General features: G+C 57.9%; 1 protein-coding gene across 1 annotated transcript; it reads left to right on the top strand.

The window, feature by feature from the left end:
* Positions 1-4,182: 4,182 nt before the first annotated feature.
* On the top strand, positions 4,183-21,614 carry ARL8A (ADP ribosylation factor like GTPase 8A). The gene is made up of 7 exons (XM_066335999.1): positions 4,183-4,641; positions 13,626-13,706; positions 15,304-15,377; positions 17,583-17,676; positions 18,859-18,926; positions 19,669-19,739; positions 19,863-21,614. The coding sequence occupies exons 1-7, from the start codon at positions 4,519-4,521 to the stop codon at positions 19,910-19,912; spliced, it is 561 nt and encodes a 186-aa protein (XP_066192096.1). The 5' UTR covers positions 4,183-4,518; the 3' UTR covers positions 19,913-21,614.
* Positions 21,615-22,555: the final 941 nt, after the last annotated feature.

Below are 22,555 nucleotides of genomic sequence, written 5' to 3'. Positions count from 1 at the left end.
GTAAAGTCCTTCCTCCACAGAATCACAGAACAGTTTGGGTTGGAAGGCCATCTAGTCCCAACTCCTTCCACCAGAACAGGTTGGCTGCAAGTCCAACCTGGCCTTGGACACTTCCAGGGATGGGGCAGCCACAGCTTCTCTGAGCAACCTGTGCCAGGGCCCCACCACCCTCTTTATAAAAGATTTCTTTCTTACATCTAAGAAAATATATTAGGTATAAAGACACAAGATATAAGATCCTGTCCTATCCACATGACTAATTTTAGCCTGGGGTTTTCCAGGCTGATAAATCATTCCCTCCCCTTGCAACAACTCACTGGGATGGGAGGAACAAAACCTGGTGGCCACGTGGCACACATCACCGCTGTGGCACACACCAGCTTTGGTGGTGGCAGGAGACCCAGAATGCCCCAAATTCACTTGCAGCTGGTGGAAAGCTTCAATACCATCAAGCAGCACTGCTTCAGCAGGTCCTTGGAAAGGCAGAGCATATGCCAAAATCAAGCATTTTGAGTAATTAATGCCAGCTTTGCTCTCAGGTGAGTGATGGTAACCACAGGCTCCAACAGCACCTGTGGACTCCATATAATTAGTGACCAAGCCATCATCTTGAAAGGAGACATTTCAGGGCATGCTTTGACATTTCCAGGCAGCTCTGGGGTCCTAGGATCTCAAGAAGGCCCCATGGGAGCACCTGCAGCAGGTGGGACGAGGTCCACCCAGCAGCACTCGCCCAGAGGCAGAGGGAGGGTTGTCCTGGGGGCTGGGAGCACCAGGAACACCGTGGGACATGGGAGTGACAGCTCCTTGTGCCACCCCTTACCCACATGGGCTGGCACAGCCCTGACCTCTGTTTCCTTAAGGAATTTGGCTGAGCAACCACAGCAACACGTCCTGGGAATGTCAAATGTGCTCTTGTCTGGAGAGGCCCTGGGTGGTGCTAGCTCTTGCCCAGGGCTCTGCCCAGTCCCCAGCTCTTGGCAGGAACACCATGGGCTGACACCAAGGAGGCCAGAGTGCAAGGGGACCAGACCTGCTCTGTGCACCCCTGCATGTGCCACTACAGACCCTCTGCAGGGAGCAGAGCTTGGGACCATGGTTCAAACCAGTGGGAAACAGCCAAATGTCCCCAAACTTGTCAGGGCTGGCTCCCCTTGATGGGAATAAGGGAAAGAGGGTGGATGGAGTGGGGACAGTGCATGAAAATGATCTTTTTTGCTCATTTGTTCATGTCTCTCCCAGTGTAAGGATGGTCAACAACTGAGTTGTCCCTACTGTGAGGAGTTTGGTTTAAGCACTAGATGGGCAGTTTCTGTGGCAGGGATTGCAGGAACATCCCTACAATCCAGGGACAATTTCTAACAGCTTCAGTGCTGCAGAATGCTGGGGAGGGGAGCCCCAAACTGGTGTAGGGACATTCTTTGGGCTGGAATGTATATAAAAATCTGTTTTCCCCCTGTATTTGTGGGGCCCCACTTTGAATGCTGGGTACAGTTTTGGGCCCCTCATGGAAATAAAGACGCCCCAAATGCTGGAGCATGTCCAGAGACAGGAACAGAGCTGGGGAAGGGTCTGGAGCACCAAGAACAGCTGAGGGAGCTGGAAAAGGGGCTCAGCTGGGAGAAAAGGAGACTCGGGGGGTCCTGTGGCTCTGCACAACTCCCTGACAGGATGGGACAGCCGGGGGGAGTTGGGCTCTGCTCCAAGGGAACTGGGACAGGACAAGAAGAAACAGATGCACTGGGGACAATTTAGATTGGATATCAGGAAAGATTTCTTCACCAAAGGGTGGCCAGGCCCTGACACAGGTTGACCAGGGCAGTGGTGGAGTCACTATCCTTGCAGGATGGTGTCTTGGGACATGGTTCAGTGGTGACCATGGCAGTGCTGGGATAACAGTTGGACTCGGTGATATTAGAGGTCTTTTCCAACCTGAACAATCCTCTGATTCTATGAAAACCAAAAAAACAACACACCAAACTTCAAGCAGAAATTACACACAAGATTTGGGGCATGATAAATTTTTCACTGGTATGAGGAGTTATGATGGTGTGATTATAGAAAATGATATTTCTGCTTCCTCGGGCCTCCCTTTGAGAGCACAGGCATCCTGAGCAGGCTGCAGCAGCTTGGAAATCAAAATGCTTCCTGTGTCTGAAAACAAAGGCTGCTTCCTTGTGACTTACAGCACGAGGGAACTTTCCCCACCATTAATTGGTGGGGGCTGAGATACTCCCTGTGAGGTGAACTGAATCCCCACCCAGTTTCCCAATTTCCTGTGCACACACATTTTGTCTCAGGCAGCCCCAGCAGTGGATTCAGCATCTTTGTGTCTCATGAGAGCACCAGCAACCTCTACACATGTGCTCTCCCCAGCAACTGCTGGAATAAAGGACCTGGTGTAAGGCAAACAGCCTGGTGTGCCAGTCCTGGCTGTAGGACTGGCTCAAATCCCACGTGGATGGAACCCAGCCCTGTTGGCTTGGCATGGCCAGGCAGCCCTGACCTGAGCACCCAGCACGGTGTGGGAGAGCACAGCAGAGCTAAGGCACAGCCTGCACACACCTGGAGCACCTCTGCATCTCCCAGCCCAGCAGAGCTGAGCAGGGGCAAAGCAAGAGGGTGTTGAGGCTGCAGGGTCCAACCCGATGGCTGAAGGCTGCTGTGGCAGCAGCCTGGGTAGAGGTCTCACAGGAACATCCTTTGAGGAAGCTGTGCCTTTGGGGTGTGTCTCGTCCTCCAGGTGGGAATTGTCAGCTTCTGTGGCATTGCTCAGGGCTCCTGGCACCCCCTACATCCCACTGCCCACCCCAGCACTCCTGCACACCCCTGTACACCCTGCAGCCCCAGTTCTCCTGCACTGATCACACCCTGCACCCTCAAGTACCCCAGGACCTCTGCAACCCCAGCAGCCCTGCAACTCCCCCACCCAGCACTGCCCACACTGCCTGCACCCCTTAAACACCTGCACCCCCAGCATCCCTGCACACACTGCACCCTGCACATCACACAGGCATCACCTGGGGAAACTGAGGCCTGAGGCCAAGCAACAGGTCAAAGCACAGCTTCCAAAGCCACAAAACCAGTGACTGGCCCATGACAGAAGAAAACAGCAAGTGGATGAGTTCCTCTCTGTGCCCATGGAGGTCCCATCATACCAGGGTGCACCTCCCTCAGGCCTGGACCTCCAGGTCCCCACACCTGCCAGTGTTCCCCGAGTCTCTGGAGCCAGGGGAACACCAGTGAGACACCAGGAGTCTCAGAGGACCCTGCTGGGGCCCCACCACCCCTGGTGTTACCTTGCCACACCATCCTTCGGATGTGTGTGTGCACCAGCCCTGGGCAAGGGGCCTGCAGGGCCAGGGACAGCTCCTGCCTTGGCCGCTGGCCAGGTGCTGCTTGTCCTGCTGTGGCTGTACCTAGGGCAGGTGACAACAGCGGGGCTGCAGTGGGGCAGGAGGGCAGAGGGCAGCCCCACGGGCCGGCTCAGTCCTGCTGCATGTGCCGGGGGTCCCAGTGGCCCTCCCAGCTGTGTGGAGGGCTGGGGTGCAGGGGTAGAGGTGCAGGTTTTGGGGGTGGCCAGTGGCACAGCTGCAGGAGCTGGTGCCGGCTGTGTCGGGGCACTGCCGCGGGTGCAGGGTTTGTACCTGCCGGTGCTGGGTGCGGGTGAGCAGCACGGGGGTCACTGGGGGCGATGGAGCTGGGGCTGCTGGGCTCAGTGGGCAGCAGGTGAAGGGGTGCTGGGAGCACAGGCTGGAAGGATACTGTGTGTGTACCAAGGCGGTGTGCAGGTAACGGGGATGCGGCAAGCGCAGGGGGCACGATGCCCAGGCTGCAGGAAGGCTTTGGGTGCAGGCTGCAGGGGTACAGGTGTATCGGGGTGCAGGGGTGTGGGGTGCATCCCCCCGTCCCTCAGGCCGTACTGTCACCTGAGAAGCCGTGGGCTACCGAGGGTGCGAGGACGCCGGGAGTGACCAGGGCAGGGGTGTGGACTATTGCAGGGTGTCCGGCCTGTCCGGGCTGTCCTGGGACCGGCTGGGCCGAGCCGGCTGTACGCCGGATCCTCCGAGCCGGCAGGGGGCGCGCCAGCGGGGCGGGCGCAGGCGGCGCGGGCCCCACCCGGCGCGGCGGTGCGGCAGCAGGGCCCGCGGACAATACCGGCGGGCGGCGGCGGCTCGGCCTCCATCGGCACGGCTCGGCCTCCATCGGCACGGCTCGGCCTCCATCGGCACCGCTCGGCCTCCATCGGCTCCGCTCGGCCCTGCCCGGCCCCGATCGGCTCTGCTCGGCCCTGCCCGGCTCCACCCCGACTGGCCCCGCCCCGACTCGGCCTCGCTCGGCTCCACTCGGCCTCGCTCGGCCCTGCCCTGCCTGGCCCCGCTCGGCTTGGCTCGGCTCGGCCCCGCTCGGCTCGGCCCGGCCCGGCCCGGCTCCGCTCGGCTTGGCCCGGCCCGGCCCGGCTCGGCTCCGCTCGGCTCAACTCGGCCCCACTCCGCGCGGCCCGGCCCGGCCGGCACCATGCTGGCGCTCTTCAACAAGCTGCTGGACTGGTTCCGGGCGCTGTTCTGGAAGGAGGAGATGGAGCTGACCCTGGTGGGGCTGCAGTACTCGGGCAAGACCACCTTCGTCAACGTTATCGCGGTGAGCCCGGGGACGCCCCGCATCGCCCCATCCCCGAGGGGTCACGGCCCACCCCAGGGCTTCATCCTTGGATCCGCCCAGTGCATCCCCGGTGCATCCCCATTGCATCCCCGGTGCATCCCCGCGCCTTCCAGCCCCCACTGCGCCCCTATTGCACCCCCATTGCATGTCCCCAGTGCACTCCCTCGGTATTTCTCAGAACGTCTCCGCCCTATCCCACCCCAGCCTGGAAATGCCTTTGGGGAGGGGATGCAGGCTGGGGCTGCGGGATGCAGCAGTGGGGTACAGTGCAGGCCCAGATAAATCGCAGCGTTTGCTCCCCGCATCCCCAGAGCCGAGTGGGGTGCTCGGGGCCACAGCCGGAGCAGGTCCCGGGGAAGGGTCCGGCACCGCCTCGCCCTCTCCGGCCGGAGCTCCGCCAGCGGTCAGCGGGCAGTGCCGGTGCCCTGTGAGGGCAGTGCCGGTGCCCCGTGAGGGCAGTGCCGGTGCTCAGTGAGGGCAGTGCCGGTGCTCAGTGAGGGCAGTGCCGGTGTCCCGGGCCGGGCAGTGCCGGTGCTCTGTGAGGGCAGTGCCGGTGCCCCGTGAGGGCAGTGTCAGTCCCCCGTGAGGGCAGTGTCAGTGCCCAGTGAGGGCAGTGCCGGTGCCCCGTGAGGGCAGTGCCGGTGCTCAGTGAGGGCAGTGCCGGTGCCCTGTGAGGGCAGTGCCGGTGCCCTGTGAGGGCAGTGCCGGTGCTCAGTGAGGGCAGTGCCGGTGCCCTGTGAGGGCAGTGCCGGTGCCCTGTGAGGGCAGTGCCGGTGCTCAGTGAGGGCAGTGCCGGTGCCCTGGGCCGGGCAGTGCCGGTGTCCTGTGAGGGCAGTGCCGGTGACCTGGGCCGGGCAGTGCCGGTGCCCTGTGAGGGCAGTGCCGGTGCTCAGTTAGGGCAGTGCCGGTGCTCAGTGAGGGCAGTGCCGGTGCCCTGTGAGGGCAGTGCCGGTGCTCAGTGAGGGCAGTGCCGGTGCCCTGGGCCGGGCAGTGCCGGTGCCCCGTGAGGGCAGTGCCGGTGCCCTGTGAGGGCAGTGCCGGTGTCCTGTGAGGGCAGTGCCGGTGCCCTGGGCCGGGCAGTGCCGGTGCCCCGTGAGGGCAGTGCCGGTGCCCTGTGAGGGCAGTGCCGGTGCTCAGTTAGGGCAGTGCCGGTGCTCAGTGAGGGCAGTGCCGGTGCCCCGTGAGGGCAGTGCCGGTGCTCAGTGAGGGCAGTGCCGGTGCCCCGTGAGGGCAGTGCCGGTGCTCAGTGAGGGCAGTGCCGGTGCCCCGTGAGGGCAGTGCCGGTGCCCTGTGAGGGCAGTGCCGGTGTTCTGTGAGGGCAGTGCCGGTGTTCTGTGAGGGCAGTGCCGGTGCTCAGTGAGGGCAGTGCCGGTGCCCCGTGAGGGCAGTGCCGGTGCCCCGTGAGGGCAGTGCCGGTGCCCCGTGAGGGCAGTGCCGGTGCCCCGTGAGGGCAGTGCCGGTGCCCCGTGAGGGCAGTGCCGGTGCCCTGGGCCGGGCAGTGCCGGTGTCCCGTGAGGGCAGTGCCGGTGCCCTGTGAGGGCAGTGCCGGTGCTCAGTGAGGGCAGTGCCGGTGCCCTGTGAGGGCAGTGCCGGTGCCCCGTGAGGGCAGTGCCGGTGCCCCGTGAGGGCAGTGCCGGTGCCCCGTGAGGGCAGTGCCGGTGCCCCGTGAGGGCAGTGCCGGTGCCCCGTGAGGGCAGTGCCGGTGCCCCGTGAGGGCAGTGCCGGTGCCCTGTGAGGGCAGTGCCGGTGCCCTGTGAGGGCAGTGCCGGTGCCCTGGGCCGGGCAGTGCCGGTGCCCTGTGAGGGCAGTGCCGGTGCCCTGGGCCGGGCAGTGCCGGTGCCCCGTGAGGGCAGTGCCGCTCGGCAGGACTACGGGAGCCTGGCCCTGGGAGCCGGGCAGCTCCCTCTCTCGTTCCCGTAACAGCAGGCGCTTTGTCATCGTGGCTGCCGCCGCCGGGACGCGCAGGTGGGGCCTCATGACGACCCTGTCGGGCCCGGTGTCACCGGGGTTCCTTGCCTGGGGCCGGTGTGGGAGGTATTTGCCTGGCGACCTTCCTGGGGAAGCATCCGCCCGCAGCAGCGTCCTGGGGGTGCCGGCTGCTCTTGCAGCAGCACCGCTCCGCACCCCATGGGGACAGCGAAACCCACCGTGGGCCCTTCCAGCCCCGGCCTCTCCCCGGCTGCTTTGCCTCGTCCGCGGGGTCCCTGCATCCAGCAGTGGATCAGGAGCTGCATGTCCTGGATCCCCATGCCCAGGGCGTGGCTTCACCCGTCGGGATGCTCGGCAGTCTCCCCTCTCGCTTTTTGGGCTGTTCTCGCCTTCTCAATACCTGGTGCAAGGCGGGAGGATCCTGAAGGGGTGGGTTTGGGCTGTTGCCCCTGGGGGGTTTCATGGAGGGAGGTGGATGCAGAACCGCCCTGGCTCCCTCGCTGCCCCCTTGTCCCTGCACATTGCTCCGAAGTCCATGCCTGCCATGGATCTGAAACAGAGAGATGTTGCTGCTTGCTCAGGGTGCTGGAAGCTGCTGGGCTCTCAGAGAGGATTTTCAACTCATATGGAAGCTTCATTGCACTGGAGCCATGCTCTTTGGGAGGTGCTGAGGTACAAAAACGTCCTTCCTGAAGCGTCTAGGGGCAGAGAGAGGACACCCTAAAATGCTTTTCATCCTGGAGACAATGGCACTCCTGCTCTTGAGCTGTTTTGCTGGAAGTCATGTCTCAGCGCTCCAGCTGGCTCCCCCAATAAACCAACACCAGTGTCTGGGGACAGGGAGCATTTTGGCTCTGGGGCAGTGACCCTGAGCACCAATCCTATTTTCAGGGGACCTCTCCCTGCCATGTGTGTGTTTAATAGTCAATTTTTGCGATCCCATTCCAGGGTGGGACACAGCGGTGCCATGTGTGGGCTGGTCCTGCTCTGGATCCACTGGATGTTGCTGTCAACAGCACCCAGGCTGCCTTAAAAATGGCAAAGTATTTTAGTGTTGGTTTTAATCACCCAGTTAAGCTGTGAAGGGTGATGGAGCTTTATCCCAGACCTGCTGTGCTGTTCTGCCTGCACAGGGCTGGAAACCCCAAGGCTTGGTGTTACTCAGCTCCCTGTTCCCCACATGCCTTTTCCTCTCCCAGCCACATTTGGAGCAGACTGGGCTCGGTGTGAGCTTTGTGGGGTTTGCTTCTGTGAGTAAATACTTTGTACCTGGCACTTTTACTCTGGGCAAGACACATGCACTGGGACTCTCTGCTTAGCCAGGATTGCTGGTGTAGGGAAAAGGGACTTGGAGGAATTATAGCAGCTCTTGACATGGCTGAAGTTGGCCCCATAGCCTGCTGGTCTGTCAGGTCTATTGTGGGGTGTTTGACACCCTTACACGGCAGTCAGGCTCAGGGTGCTGAGTTCAGCCTCTAAAGTTATTTGGAAAGTTCAAGTTTTGTGGCAGATGCACACAAAAAGGAGCACCCATAGGAGAAGACATCCTAGAAAGAAGGACTTGCTGGGCACAGCAAAATGGAAGCATGATACAGAAAATGCCAACTCGTCAGGAACTGCCTGAGAAGGTCTGGAGGTGCCTGGCTTTAGGGTGTTGCAATGAGGTTGTTGGAAGGGGAAGTAGCTGTGATTTGGGCTTTGTAGGGGGAAAAACTGAACTGAAGAAGTATGGGATTTTAGTGTTGGAGAGAGGTCACAAGAAGCCTTTCTGGGACTGGAGCTCGTCTGGGGGCCTGTTGGCACTGTCCTTTTCTTCCAGGATTTGTAGCTGCACCTGACTGAAAAGTGCACTCTGGTTCCCTGGAAGGTTGGTGGCTCCCTCCAGCAGCCAGGCTGTGGTTGAACCAGGCAAGGGCTTTGCTGAAGGCAGCTATGATCAGGGTGACTCCTCCTGGCTCACCTCCCTGGGGACTTCGATTTTCCAGGACTTATTTTTTCTTTTCCTAGCTGTTGATAGCTGAGGCTTGAAGTCTTTCCTACAAGAAGTGAAAACTGTAGATACACCTGGTCTTGATTTAACCTGAAGCTAGTGGGCTTTTAGATGCCTCTTCTCCAGTCTGGTTGGTGACATGGGTGACTCAAAGGCATGGAGAACTCCTCAGCAGGTGCTGGGGCCCAAAACCTGTCAGTGCAGGCCATGGTTAGAACAAGAGAGTGTTGCTGCTTTTTAATATCACACTCATTCTATCTGTGTTAGAGCCTTCCAGGACACTGAAGCCCCAAGTGCCAGGGTGTTGGACATGTGGTGGGAGCTCTGGGCCACCATCTTGTGCTTCAGCTTTGCCTAGAAACTGATTCAGACCAGTGCTGCATGAGGAAGCATGGAGCTCCTGGAGCAAGTTCAGTGGAGGTTGTGAAGATGCTAACAGGGCTGGAGCATCTCATGAGATGGGCTGAGGGAGCTGAGGCTGTTGAGCCAAACAGCTGAAAAGAGCTGGCTGAGAGGGGCCCTCATCAGTGTCTGTCAGTGTCTGCAGGGAGGGGCTCAGAGGCTGCACCAGGCTCTGCTCCCTGGGGCCCAGCAGTGGGACAAGAGGAATGGGCAGAAACTGATGCCCAGGAAGTTCCACCCGAACATGAGGAAGAACTTCTTTCTGTGCAGTGACTGTGCACTGAACAGGCTGCCCCAAGAGGGTGTGGGGTCTGCCTCACTGGAGCTATGCCAGAACTGTCTGGGAATAATGCTGTGCCATATGCTCTGGGATGATCCTGGCTGAGCAGGGAGGTTGCATCAGGTGACCCACTGTGGTCCTTCCAAGCTGACCCATCCTGTGAAACCACATCAGCCTCACATTTGGCACCAGGCAGGATGGTGGATGGTGTGGCAGGCAGCCAGCTCTCCAGCAGTGCTGCTGGGGGAGGCATGGCCTGGTTATGGCTCAGAGGACTGCAGAGCTCAGCACCTGCCTCAGAGAGACACTGACCCCTTCCCCAGCCAGCTGACCCATCTTGGCAGGATGTGCTCTGGCACCTGGGCTGGGAGGGAAGGTGCAGCTCCAGGTCTGTAAGGTCCCCAGGGTTTGCTGTGGAGGTAGAGGAGGGAGGTGCTGAGGAAGTAGCAGGGAGATGTTCTGTTGCATTTGTGCCAGTCTGTCTTGACACCCACCTCTCCCCAGAACTCTGGGTGTGCCCCCTGAGTGGGGTCTGGCAGGACCAGCGTGGGTGGGTTGTGGCCATAGATTCTCATGCTGCCTCATGGTCATTCTGCCTCCAGATGCAGCACCTGGGCCCTCCACAAGTATATCTTTGCACCTTGGCTTCATAATACTGACGGTGGCAGGTTTTCTGGGGCGTTTATCAATTTTCCTGGGAGAGGAGGAGAATCTGGCTGAGGCATGGTCTTGTCTTGCTGCTGCAAGCTCTGTCAACGTGAGCCAAGAAAAATGGACAATTTGGCTTTCCTGAGATAGGATCACAGAGTGATTTGGGTTTGAAGGGACCTTTAAATATCACCTTATCCAACACCCCTAACATTGGCAGGCACATACAGGGACACCTTCCACTAGACTGGTTTGCTCCAAGCCCCATCCAGCCTGACCTTGAACATTTCCAAGGATGGGGCAGCCACAGCTTCTTTGGTTAACCACAGCTTCTGTGCCAGAGCCTCACCTCTCACATCATAAAACATTTATTTTTTATATCTTTTATATAAAAGTTTTACTCCATGTTAAAGCTTGGACAGGGTTTGGCATGGACTCACATGGCACATGGTAGGAGATGCCTGCAGGAGTGCCAGGCTGGGCAGTTCTGGGGATGGTCCAGGCACTGATGGGAGGCACTCAACCTGAGGTGCTTTTTGCCTCTGTCCCACAGAGGGCCATGCTGTGGTGGAGACACAACTGCATAGACCCAGGGCTAGGCTTCCAGCACTGCCATCTCTGGGGAACAGGGCTGCAGAGCCGTGATTTATCTAGAGCAGAGCAGTGTCATCCTGTGCTGGGACAGGGTGGCAGCCACCTGGCCACGGTGAGGAGCAGGGCCTGGCCACCTCAGCCCTGCATGCTGCTCACCAGAGCGGATGGAGGCTGAGGTGGCTTCTCTGCATGTGCCAGCAAGCCAAGGTCCCAGGCCCTGTCTGGGCAAGGGGTGGTGGCTGAAGTGGCAGGTGATGCAGTATCCATGTGCACGTGTTGGGATGGGGCTCAGCATGAGCTGGGGGCACCACTTGCCCTGGCAAAAGCTGAATTCTGGCTGCCTCTCTCAGTGACCCAACTGGAAAGTGCTGGGACTGGGCAGAAAGGTCTCTTGCCCTCCAGGCAGGGCACCAAGGCAGAGTGGTTTGGGCAGAGCAGTGGGTGACTCAGGCAAGACCAGCACGGAACTGGAGTCTGTAAAGACCTGATCTGCCATTTCTGGCCACAAAATCCATCTTGCCTGAAACGATTTTTGTGCTTCCCAATGGAATCCCATTCTTAAACAATTGGATTGGCATCATCTTCAGGGTCAGCATGGATGCTATGTCCACTACATAACCAAAATTTGAGAGAAGAATGAAGCTCTTGCTTGTCTCCCTCTGGGTGCTCACTGCTTTCCTGACAGTGGAGCTGTGGATGACTGGACCCCACAGGGAGTTGAAAATATATTGAAGGCACCAGTGTCAGGGGTAGTTGGAGAGGGAAGAGGTGTTTCCACCACTGAGAGTTACTTTCAGAGAGTAGCTGATGCAGAGACGAGCTGGTGGAGGAGGAGCACATGCAAGATGCTTCTGTGTGTGCTGGTACAGCAGGGAGCTCCTGTGAGCCATCCTGGACCACAATGCCCTGCATTCCCAGCTCAGCCTGTTTTGGACAGCTCCAGTGGATTTGTCTTGGCCCCTTGGCCATGGACAGCCTGGAGGCAGGTGCTGCAGTGGGAGGGGGGTTTGGGGCAGGAAGCAAGGCTGTGGTCACTCACACAGACATGCTCTGTCCCACCCATGGAGGAAAGAAGAGGTAACTCCTGGCTCCTCCATTTACACCCCTTCCTGAAGAAGCTTCTATCACATGGGAACCTTGTCTTGTGTGGATTTTGCCCAGCTAGCAGATCCCATGATGTGGTCTGGGATCCCTGAGGGAAGTGCCTACAGCTTCCAAGAGCTCTTCAGCAATTGCTCTCCATGCCAATCGATCAAAGCCTGAGAATTTCTTGGTTTCATAAAGCTCAGTTGTGCATTGAACCTCAATCCCTAGGAGACACAGGAGACATCCCCTGCTGCTTCCCCTCCTCTCCCCACGCCCTTCCTCACAGTGCTTTCTGGGTGCAGCATGGCCTGAACACCCCTTGGCTGCCAGGTTTTGCTGCTGAGTGCAAAAGGGATGTGAAAAAGGGAAGCAGTGTGTGTTGCAGAGTGTTTGGAAGACGCCAGGAGAACCCTGGGGACTTGCTGATGTGGTGCTTCTGGAGGAGCCACGGGCTCAACCAGGCACAAAAATCTGCTTATGAGAAAATAGCATAAACTGACTTCCTGTTTTGAAGTTTGTGTTAACTAAGAGAAAAGCCCTCAAGAAACTGAGGTTTAAGGTAGTAAAACCTGCTAGGATGAGTTTGGCTGTGGGTGGTGGTTCCTGCAGGTTTCTGGCACTAGTGGCTGAAATCCCCAAGGCTGCACTGTCCTGGCTGTCAGACATTCTGCCCTACTGCTCCTCAGCATTCCGCAGCATGGCCTCCCCCCAGGATGCATTTGCAGGTTTGAGTCCCAGGGAAGCTGCTGGAGGCAATGGGTGAAGGGCTGGGCCAGCTCCTGCCTCAGAGATCCCACATCACTGCTGGGACTGCCCATAATGTCCTGCTGTGCTCCTGGGCCCAGTCTGGCAGCCTTGGGAGGTGAGCAGCAAACTGGAATGTGGTGGGCTTTGCCAGACCCTTTGGCGTGGTGCTGGGCATGTGAGCTCGTGAGCCAGCATCAGCTGAGGGCTGGTTCCTGCTCACTGCTCCAACAAGCCTGACCCGTTCCACAGCGGTGCTGGGATGCTGCAGCCCCACAGGGATCTCATGCATCTGGTGCATAAACTCAGCAGACACTGAAGCTGCACTGAGAGCAGCTCCTGCGGGTTGGGAGGGGCACCCTTTGTGACCCCCAAGTGACCCAGCACAGGCAGGCTGCAGAACTGGGGACCAGTGCAGACAGCACTCGCTTGAAAGCAGAAGTCAGTCTGGTTTGAGCTGGGCTGTAAATGATCCCAAGCATGAACACGCTGGTGCCCCCAGGAGTTGCAGCTGGAAAGGAGCTGGAGCAGGAGGTGGCTCCCTGGGTGGGAAGCCCAGCCTGAATCCCCGGAGGTCCTTGCGGGGCTGCCTCACCAGAGGTCACTGCGGAGGATGAAGGTCTCAGCCTCCTTCCACGAAGGGCTTGGAAATCCCATCCTGAAACAGTTGGGATGGGCAAGGCTCCAGCCCAACGGGACAACAGTGTGTCCAGGCTGATGCTGGCAGCTTGCTGCAGGGTTGGGGACTGCACTGGGGCACCCAGGGCACTTGTACCCGTTGCAGCAGCCACAGCGTCGTGGTTTAGGCATGGTATTCCCCAATTTGGTGCTCCCACTGGTGTTAGGTGTTCCCTGCCTCTTGCTTCCCCTTCCCCCTCCAACTGGAAGCACAAAAGGCAAAGATCACAGGTTGAGATAAGAACAATTTACTAGAAACAGCAACGAGATAAGAAGACAGTAAGAGCAACAGTACTAATAACAAAAGTGTACAAAGAGAGGGTGATTTACATGCAAAATGCTCACCAAGCCCGGTACAATGAAACAATGGTTTCCCTTCCCCCACCAGGCTTCTCCCAGCTGGAAAAGAACAGCATTCCCGTAGTCCTGGTGGCACCGTGTCTCTTGGGCTCTATGCTCCTGGCTTGGACCTTCAGGATGGTTGCACCGTGCCCAGGGCAGGGCTGGCAGAGCCTCTGGGGTTATCCCAGGCTGTCAGCTTTGCTGCCCTGCCAGGGTGGGCTGGCTCCATTCCTCTGCCTCCCTAACGCTGTTTCACCTTGTTTCTTGCAGTCGGGGCAGTTCAATGAAGACATGATCCCGACAGTGGGTTTCAACATGAGGAAGATCACCAAAGGGAATGTTACCATAAAGGTAAGATGCAGTTGTTACTGCTGGTGAGAGCTCTTGAGATGAGGTGAAGGTGAGGGAGGTTGGTGGCTCTTCTGCTAGGGGTGGGGGCAGAATTCCAGGGATCCCAGCTGCAGCTCATAGAATAGAAGCATGGCAGCATTAAGGATGGAAAGTCCTTTTAAGATGGAGTCTAACCATTCCCCCAGGAGTGCCATGTTCACCATTAAACCATGTCTCTCAAGTGCCACATCCACATGTTTTATTAACATTTCCAGGGATTGTGATTCCACCATCTGGAAGTGAAAGATTTGCCCTGTTAGGGTCCTGCAGGTACCCACCAGAGGAGGTGGTGAGAAGGGCTGTAGGAGATCCAGACTTGTGCAGTAAGTCAGTTTGGGCTGCAAAGCTGCAGGTTTCCTCGTATGTTTCTGGCTTGCTGGTAGGGACTTATGGACATGGTCACCTTGGTGAGGGTGATAGTGGTGGGAAAAACAGGTCATGGCTTGCAGTGGTGGTCTCTGCCTTGGGAGCAAAGGAAGAGGAGGATTCTACCTGTTCTGGATATCTCAAGGGCCCGGGACTGTACTGAGAAATAGCTGTTGGACAGGCTTGAAAAACAGGCTGGTGTATCTCTGGCTACTGCAGGAACACTTCTGAGAGTGTGCTGAACTTAAATGGGAAATGCCTCAGGGAGATGCCAGGAGGTGTGATGGGCATGGGGAGGAGCACCCGGCTTGGGGCAGGGGGTCCCTTCCCTGCCAGCAGAGGAACACTGCAGGGAGATTCAGCGTCCTCCAGCTCCCCTTCCTGAGGTTTCTTGTAGCAATGTGGGAGTGATGCCTGGTGCTAGAGAGAGCCCAGCATCTCTGAGCCCCAGGCACACTGCTACAATATAGCAAAAGGGACAGGCTTCTGGTTTGAGGATCCCAAAGGTGTTTATTAGGAACACAGGCAGGAATAGCGAAGGGGTCCAGGGACATAGGATAGAGGTTCAGGGATGCAACAGCCTTGAATAAAATCCAGGGATGAGAGTGAGGAGGGGGCCGAGAGCACAGGGCTATAAACGAGACAACTAGGGTGGATCTGAGGGTCAGGGTCCAATAGGAATGGGGAAAAGTGGTGCAAAGGGGTAAATATAAACTAGGGGAACTAATGGGGTTACAGGGGTGTAACACTGTGGCAAATTTAACCCAATGGGGTTCAACGGAAAGAAGAACATTCTGGCATGGGTGCATGTATGGTGAACAGGGCTGAACAGGGTAACATGAACATAACAAACCAATGAACCAAAGAAACCTAAGAAACATTAACATGTGTCTGCAAAGGCCCATGGGAGGAAAGTTTTCCTTGCCATGATCTAAAAGGTTATCTTTCCCCATTTGCCTCTGTCCTTCCAGGGTTGAGGCACAGCTCCCTTAGGGATAAGCCCCTGGGCCTCCACAGTTTCTCCCTTCTTTATCAAGTCAGGAGCCTCCTCCTGAGGTGTGAGCTGCAGAGGAGAGGATGGGGGTGGGTTTGGTGCATGGCCAAAGTGCCTCAGTCAGGCACGTGGGGGAGGAACTGTGTGGGGCAGGAGCGTGGGGCAGTGCTGGGGTAACACTGCTGTCTCCTGTCACAGCTCTGGGACATCGGTGGGCAGCCCCGGTTCCGCAGCATGTGGGAGCGCTACTGCCGCGGAGTGAGTGCCATCGTGTGAGTATCCAGAGCCCTGCTGGCCCCTGCTGCTGCTGAGCCTTGCCAAGGGCTGGGGGCATCACCTACCCAGAGTGCTGGGCTGCCAGGGGGCTGCAGTGCCTTTGCTGCCCGGGCTGGACACCTGTGTCAGGAGTTGGAATCACTGGATCGTCATGGAATCATGAAGGTTGGAAAAGGTCTCTAAGATCATTAAGTCCAACCAGTAACCCAACACACCATATTCACCACTAGACTATGTCCCCAAATGGTTTTTGAATACCTCCCAGGATGGTGACTCTACCACTGCCCTGAGCAGCCTGTACCACGGTCTGACCACCCTTTTAGGGAAGAAATTTTCCCTAATAGCCAACCTAAACCTCCCCTGGTCCAACTTGAGGCCATTTCTTCTGGTCCTGTTGCTTGTTTCCTGGGAGGAGAGCCTGACCCCCACCTGGCTCCACCCTCTTGTCAAGGAATTGGAGAGACCAAGAAGGTGCCCCATGAACCTCCTTTTATCTAGATACTTCCCCTGGGGACTGATATCTACATGGGCTTTGAGCAGAAGACAGCCAGGTCCCTCCAGCTGTGCCAGACCCTTCTCTTCCCTTCCAGCATCACTCAGTCCAGCTCTGTTCCTCAGATGTCACCCTCCCAGGCTCCCATGCATCCTCTGTGCTGGTTGCTTACTGCAGGGGCTCTGCAAACCCAGTCCTGGGGCTCAGCCCTTCTCAGAGGCTGGTTTCCAGGTCAGGATGTTTATGTGCTGCCAGATAAATCTTGTGCTGAGAGCAGAAGTCTCACCCACTACTGAGTCAGCAAATCTGAGTGTCCCTGGGTGTCTCCATTGCAAACAGTGCAGTAAAAGCAATCCCAAGGGAGTCCAGGCTCAGGGTGAGCATGGCAAGGCACTCATGGGAAGCAGGTTGCCTATTCCAAAGGACAAATACTGATCTTGGGACACCATACTAGGGTTACTTAAACCCAGTCAGAAAACGAGATTTATGGGATCTTTTCCCAGGTGACCATACCCTGAGATTTGGAGGGCTGCTTTCTGTGCTGCTCTTCCCAACTCTAAGCCTTGGCAGGTGAGGAAGAGTGTGGTACTGCTTGTTCTGCATGTTAGGACAGTGGTATCTGCTTCTGCCCTTGCAGACTGTCACCATGGTGGGACATGGCCTTGGATCTGCAGGAGGGTTTTATTACACTTTTTATTACAATGAGCTTTGCTAGAAATTACAAAATCTCTGTATTTTCACTCCTTTTGCTGCCTTCTTCTATAATGTCATAATTTTGGCCCATATGGTTGTCAGGAAACAAAAGGACCTGTCGGCATCCAGGTCACACTCCAGTCTGCCCTCATCACATCGAGCTGTGTCAGGTTCTTTTCCCTTTGCTTTCAGCTTTCCCCACCCATGCTCAACATGACAAGGACTGGGGCAGCCCCTGGGGGTGTTTTTCCTTCTCAGCACAGTGTTCCCATTTTCCTGTGTTAAGCACTTTAGTAGCCCTTTTCCTGTTTTTAAATAACTCCCCAAGGCCTGATGAGCTGGTGCTTCTCACTCCTTCTCTCCCAGCTTCTTGATGTTTGGAATCAAGGCTGCTTTGATCGGTTCCTCACCCAAATTTCAGCTTCAGTGACATCCTTTGCAGGATAAAAGTTGGCCTGTAAGAACAAAATAATTTCCCAAATCTCCCCTTCTGCTTAGAGAAGCATTGGTTGCCACCGGCTTCACATCCATGTGCTCCGTGGCCCCTCCCAAGATTACCTCATCGATGGGATGAGAAAGTCCTTCCCATAATCACCTTTCCATCCTCAGCTTCTCTTGCCTTCTCTGCTTGTCCTCTGTCCTGGGTGTTTACAAGGGAGCTGCCACTGTTCACATGTTGTTGGAGACAATGTGTGTCCTGCAGCTTCTCCTGCCTTCCCTCACCCAGCCTGTCCCTGTTGTCAGCAGGTTGGCACCTGCAGAGACAAGGATGGGGTGGTGCCCCCTCCCCTCAGAGACATGAGAGGCTCACAGCTGTCCCTGGGAAGAGGCATCCTGGTGGAAGGATCCTGTTGTCAACCACGTGCTGGCGCAGTTTCCAGTGGGGGGCAGTGAGCCGCTATGAGAGGAGGTTTGGGGGTGGCACAGACCTCAGCACAGACCTCAGATGTCATTGTACAGCACAAGGGCGTGGAGACTTAGTCACCTGTGCTCAGGGTTGTCCCTTGCCTTGCAGGTACATGGTGGATGCTGCTGATCAAGAGAAGATAGAGGCCTCTAAGAACGAACTGCACAACCTGCTCGACAAGCCACAGCTCCAGGGCATCCCGGTGAGCTGGTGCCTCAGCCTGTGCCCCCAGCCACTGGTGGTCCTGGGGCTGGGCACTGCCAGGGCTTGCAGGGCAGATTCAGGGAGGGGCTCCCCTTGTCTTGGAGGTGTCACTTCCCTGCTGCACTCCTGAGGGAGCCGGCTGGGACTGTGACACTTTCTAGGTCACAACTGGGCCAAGCAGCTGAGCACAGATCCTTGGAGCAGGGAGCACAGATCAGGCCCCTGGGTGAATCTGTCCTCTTGCATGGATTTACCACACCTGATTTATGGTGTGACAGGAAGGTCTTGTCTCCTGCGAGAGGAGCTGCTGGGCTGTGACATGTGCAGGAGGTGGGACATGGCACAGTGCCAGGCACACTGTGTCAGGTGGGCCGTGCACCAACCAACCCAAATCAGCATCCTTTGAAAGGAGCTAACTGAAGATCTTGCCACGGATCCCAAATGTCCGTTGCCAGCTAAATTAAGCTCCTGACATACCACACTGCAGTTGCAGGCCTCTGAAGGCTCTCTTCGGAGAACAAGCCTCCTGATTGAAGCGGGGAGGAGGGGATGCTCATCCTGTGCTGCTGCAGAGCCCCGGCAGCCGGGGCAGCCACAGCCTCGGCACCGCCCCTGTCAGGTGACAGTCACATGGCTGCTCCGGAGGGACAAACCAGCCCTGCTGGATGGTTATTTTCCTTACACAATCTGAAAATGCTTTTGTGGCTGTCAAGAGCCTTGAAGGAGAGAGAAGTGATGGCACAAACAGCTGATCCTGACTGGGGCTGGCTGCCTGCAGAGTGGGTTTTGCCCAGCATCCACAGTTTGCTCTTGCTGGATAATGTCACTGTTAGCCATTTCACTTGACTTTTTGCTCAGAGACAGTGAGGGGCTCTTGGGAGAATGTCCTAGGTGGCACAGCAGATGCTGGTGCCCTTCAGAGAGGATGTGCTGTGGGGCCATCTCTGCCCTGGGAGTAGGGAGTGCACAGGAGATGCTGTGTACAGGCTAATTAAGGCAGTAAATTGAAGTGCTCTTCCTCCTGAGTGCTGCTGAAGGGGGTTTTTCTGTCTGGGACATACTAGTGGAGTAGCCAGGGCTGTCTGGTGTCACAAGCAGGCTCTGCTTCTGAGTGGCAGAAGCAGGTTCCTGCCTGATCTGATGGTCAGGTGCTTCAGGTGTCCCCTGTCCTGCCCTGCAGGTCCTCGTCCTGGGGAACAAGCGGGACCTGCCCGGTGCCTTGGATGAGAAGGAGCTCATTGAGAAGATGTAAGTGTGCCGGTGCCCTGGGCACAGGGGGTGTGACACAGTGTGACCCCCCTCCCCATTCTGCTGTGTCCCCACCAGCACCAGCACCCACCTGGGGTGGCACTGTGGTGCCTGGAGCAGGCTGGCAGAGATGAGTGGCTGAGGATGTCCGAGGTGGTGCCTTGTGGAGACCCAGAGGAGCTGGAACCACCAGTGCCAGGGCTGGGTCTCACATGCCACATGGTGGCGTGGGGGCCCAGCACAGCGTGGCACTGGCTGGTGGAGCTGGTCCCCCAGGTGCTGCACTGGACAGTGGACTGGGCTCCTCCACAGGGGGGATCTGGGATGCTGCACTGACTCACAGCATTTCCTCCCCTCCAGCCACCTGCAGAGCGCCTCTGGACCATGGGCACCTGTGCAGCTCCCATGCTGCCAGCCCTGTGCTGCTCCCAAGACCTCCCTGCCCCATCTGGCTGCAGGGCTGAGCGGGACCTATGGAATTTGGTGGCCAGGGTCTCCGTGGGATTGGGTCCCTCCTGCCCTGTCACACAGCTCCCCCCCAGCCCACCCCTGCCCCTCAGGCATGGAGCAATGGTGCCCTCTCCTGACCCACATGCAGCTCCTGGGGAGCTGCTGCCCCTTCAATGTACTCTGTCTCAGAGACAAAGTCCAAAGAGACCCTCTAGGGGCTGCCCAGGGATGTCTCCCATGGCCACCCCACACAGCTCAGAGTCTGCAGCCAGCACTTGCTCCCTTCCCACAGGAACCTCTCTGCCATCCAGGACCGAGAGATCTGTTGCTATTCCATCTCCTGCAAAGAAAAGGACAACATTGGTGAGTGCCGTGGGCTGGGGTCACAATGGGCATGGGGGACAGCCTGTGCCCACATGTGTGCTCAGGTATGGAGGGAGGTGACAACCAGAGACAGAGGCTGTAAGTGTCCCCTTGCCTCTGCAGACATCACCCTACAGTGGCTTATCCAGCACTCGAAGTCCAGGCGAAGCTGAGGTCCTGCAGGCCTGGCTCGGATTGGGAAGATGCCATTGTACAAGCCCATGCCCCTCTCTCCTGCTCTGTCCCTCCAGCTCTCTCTCTAGATGGGTATTTTTAGGGGACCCCAGACTCTGCTCACGTTGGGGCAGAGTCCTTGTTTTTATTGTAAAGAAGATGTCTGACTGCCCTCCTCTCTCCCACTCCTCTCCTCTCCTCTCCCCTCTCTTCCTCCATTTTGGCACTGTTCTGTTGTTGTCTGTGTATACAGTATATATATATGTATATATATTTTAATTTTTTTAATTTAAGGGATAGTGCTGTTATTAAATTGGGCCCTGCAAGCAGTAGGAAAGCTGGGGCTCCCCAAGGCCAGCCAAAGGTCAATGTTGGGAGGAGGATGAGGGTGGTAGCAGAAGGCAACCCTTGGGGATGGGGCTGTGCCAGCTGCAGGCAGGTCCCCTGAGGCTCCCTCTTCCTTCTCTGGGTGTCCTGCTGCTGCCTCCAGGCAGAGACCACCCTGGGGGTGTTGGGGGGTACCCACCTTGCCCTGCCTGCCTTGGGCTTGGAGAGGGCGTGTCAATGCCACCTGCAGGCTCCTCACCCCTCCAGGGGACAGGCATTAGCCACAAGCCACTGCCATCAGCCTCCCCTACTGCCTCCTCTTCCCCAGCCCCTCTTTGGGGCCCAGGGCCACTTGTCCCCCTGCCCCACGTGTCCCCTGCTCTTATGCCTGGGCGAGTCCTGCCCACTGCCATATGCCTGCTCGTGGGGTGATCTGGGGCACGGGTACCAGTGCTGGGGGCCCAGCAATACCAGCAGCCCCTGGGAGGGGCAGGGGGCTGGCACCTGCCTCCCATCTGTCCTGGGGCTGGCTCAGCCCAGTGTCACCTCTCAGGACAGCTAGGCTGGCTCCCCACATGCCAAGTGGGGAACCTGTGCCGGCTGGGGCTGCTGGCTCTGCCCTGGCCACGGACATCCCTTGGGATGCCAGAGAAGGAGGGACACATGGAGGCACCTGGAGACACTCAGAGCACCTGTGCACCCTCAGTGCTGTTCACCAGACCCAGGGGGTGTGCCTTGTGCCTGTTCCCATGCCCTGCTCCCCATTCCTTACAGCCCGTGTCTCCCCCTGCACTCTGCCCTGGCTGGGAGGCACGGGAGCCATGGGGCAGGGGGCAGCAGGACAGCGGTCAGGTCTGTGTCTGCAGAGGGTGCAGGGCTGTGGAATCCTGTGGGGTGAGAAGGGCTGTGCCTGTCTGTGCCGTGTCCGTGCCATTGGTGGGGCTCTCAGGTGCAGCCTGGGGGCCTGGCCAGGTTGTTTGGGGCTGGTTTGGGGGGGCTGAGTGGGCTGGCACTGGAGGGTGGGTGTGCAGAGGGAGGCAGCTGCTGGTCCCTGTGCAGGTGTAGGGTGGGGATGGCTGGCGGGGCTGCAGGGCCCCTCTCAGCCTCTTCCCACTCAGCTCCAGGGCGTCAGGCCAGGGATGTACCTTCTGTTCTTGTTTTTGCAGAATTGCACAAAGAGAGGTTTCTTTTTGTTTTTTTGGTTTTTGGTTTTTTTTTTTTTAATTTAATGACTTGTAAAGTGTTGTTGCCCCCCCACCTCCCCTTTTTTTTTGTAAGAGATATTTTGACTCAGACTTGACCTCTGTTGGGAAATGATTCTTGTAACTGTACAATTTTTTTGCCTCCTAATAATAAATTAACAATTTTGCGTTGCGGGTGTGGTTACAGTCACATTTCTTCCTCGCCATCTCTGCCACCCACCCTTCAGGGCCCTGCCTAGGAGGGAGAGATCTTGTCCCCTGGGTAGCACTGGGCACCTGTGTGGTCATGCTCACCCAAGAGGTGCTGGATGCACCTCTGATGGTTCCAGATGCCTTGTTTCCTTGGCTTGGGTACCAAGGACAGCTCGGACACTCCACCCACGGCCGTCATTGCTGCTGGACCTCCCTGTGCCCCCGGTGCATGCCAGAACAGCTGCAGAACCCTGCTGGGTTTGGGTGGGCTGCAGTGCTCCTGTCTCCTCTCCCTGCTGCCTCCTGGGGGCTGTGCCCACTGCTGTGGGGCTGCCCCTGCCCTGTGTCCCCAGGAGGTGGCCTCCTTCCCCGTGTCCCCGGGAGCTTGTGGCCATTGCTGCTGGGGGCCCCGGGGATGGCCCCTTCCCTGCCCTTGCCAGGTGCCCAGGGGGCAGGGTGAGAGTGAGTGGGCTGCTGTGCCTGCAGTGGGGCCATGTGCTGCCACAGGCCACGGTGACAGTGCTGCCTGCACCCCCTGCCCCTCCCCACGCCTGCAGCCCCGCGGGGCCGCAGCACAAGCCTGGCTTTGTTCGCCCTTGGCCCCGGCTCAGGACGGAGCGATGTGGACCAGGCGCATGAGAGGTGCCCTCCCCCACCACCCCACAGGCACCAAACCCTCACAGGGACCCCGCTCACCCCGCGGGCACAGGGGCCTGAAGGTACGGCCTGGGCTCTGAACCCCCCTGCATCCCTGGGCCTGGATGACACCCCTCCCAAACTGTGGGGCCCAGCACAGGGCTGGGAGGAGGAGGATGAAAAGAAAAACCCAGTTTTGTGCTCTCGAAAGAAAACTGGGGCTTTTGTTTCCCTGGAAACGGCTCTGCGAAAGCAAAGCGCGCGCGGAGCCCGGTGGGTGTTGCG

The sequence above is a fragment of the Sylvia atricapilla genome, chromosome 25 (genome assembly GCF_009819655.1).
Source record: "Sylvia atricapilla isolate bSylAtr1 chromosome 25, bSylAtr1.pri, whole genome shotgun sequence".
NCBI classification, from domain to species: Eukaryota; Metazoa; Chordata; class Aves; order Passeriformes; family Sylviidae; genus Sylvia; species Sylvia atricapilla.
Note: the sequence above shows the minus strand (reverse complement) of the source record. Positions and strands in the feature narration are given on the sequence as shown.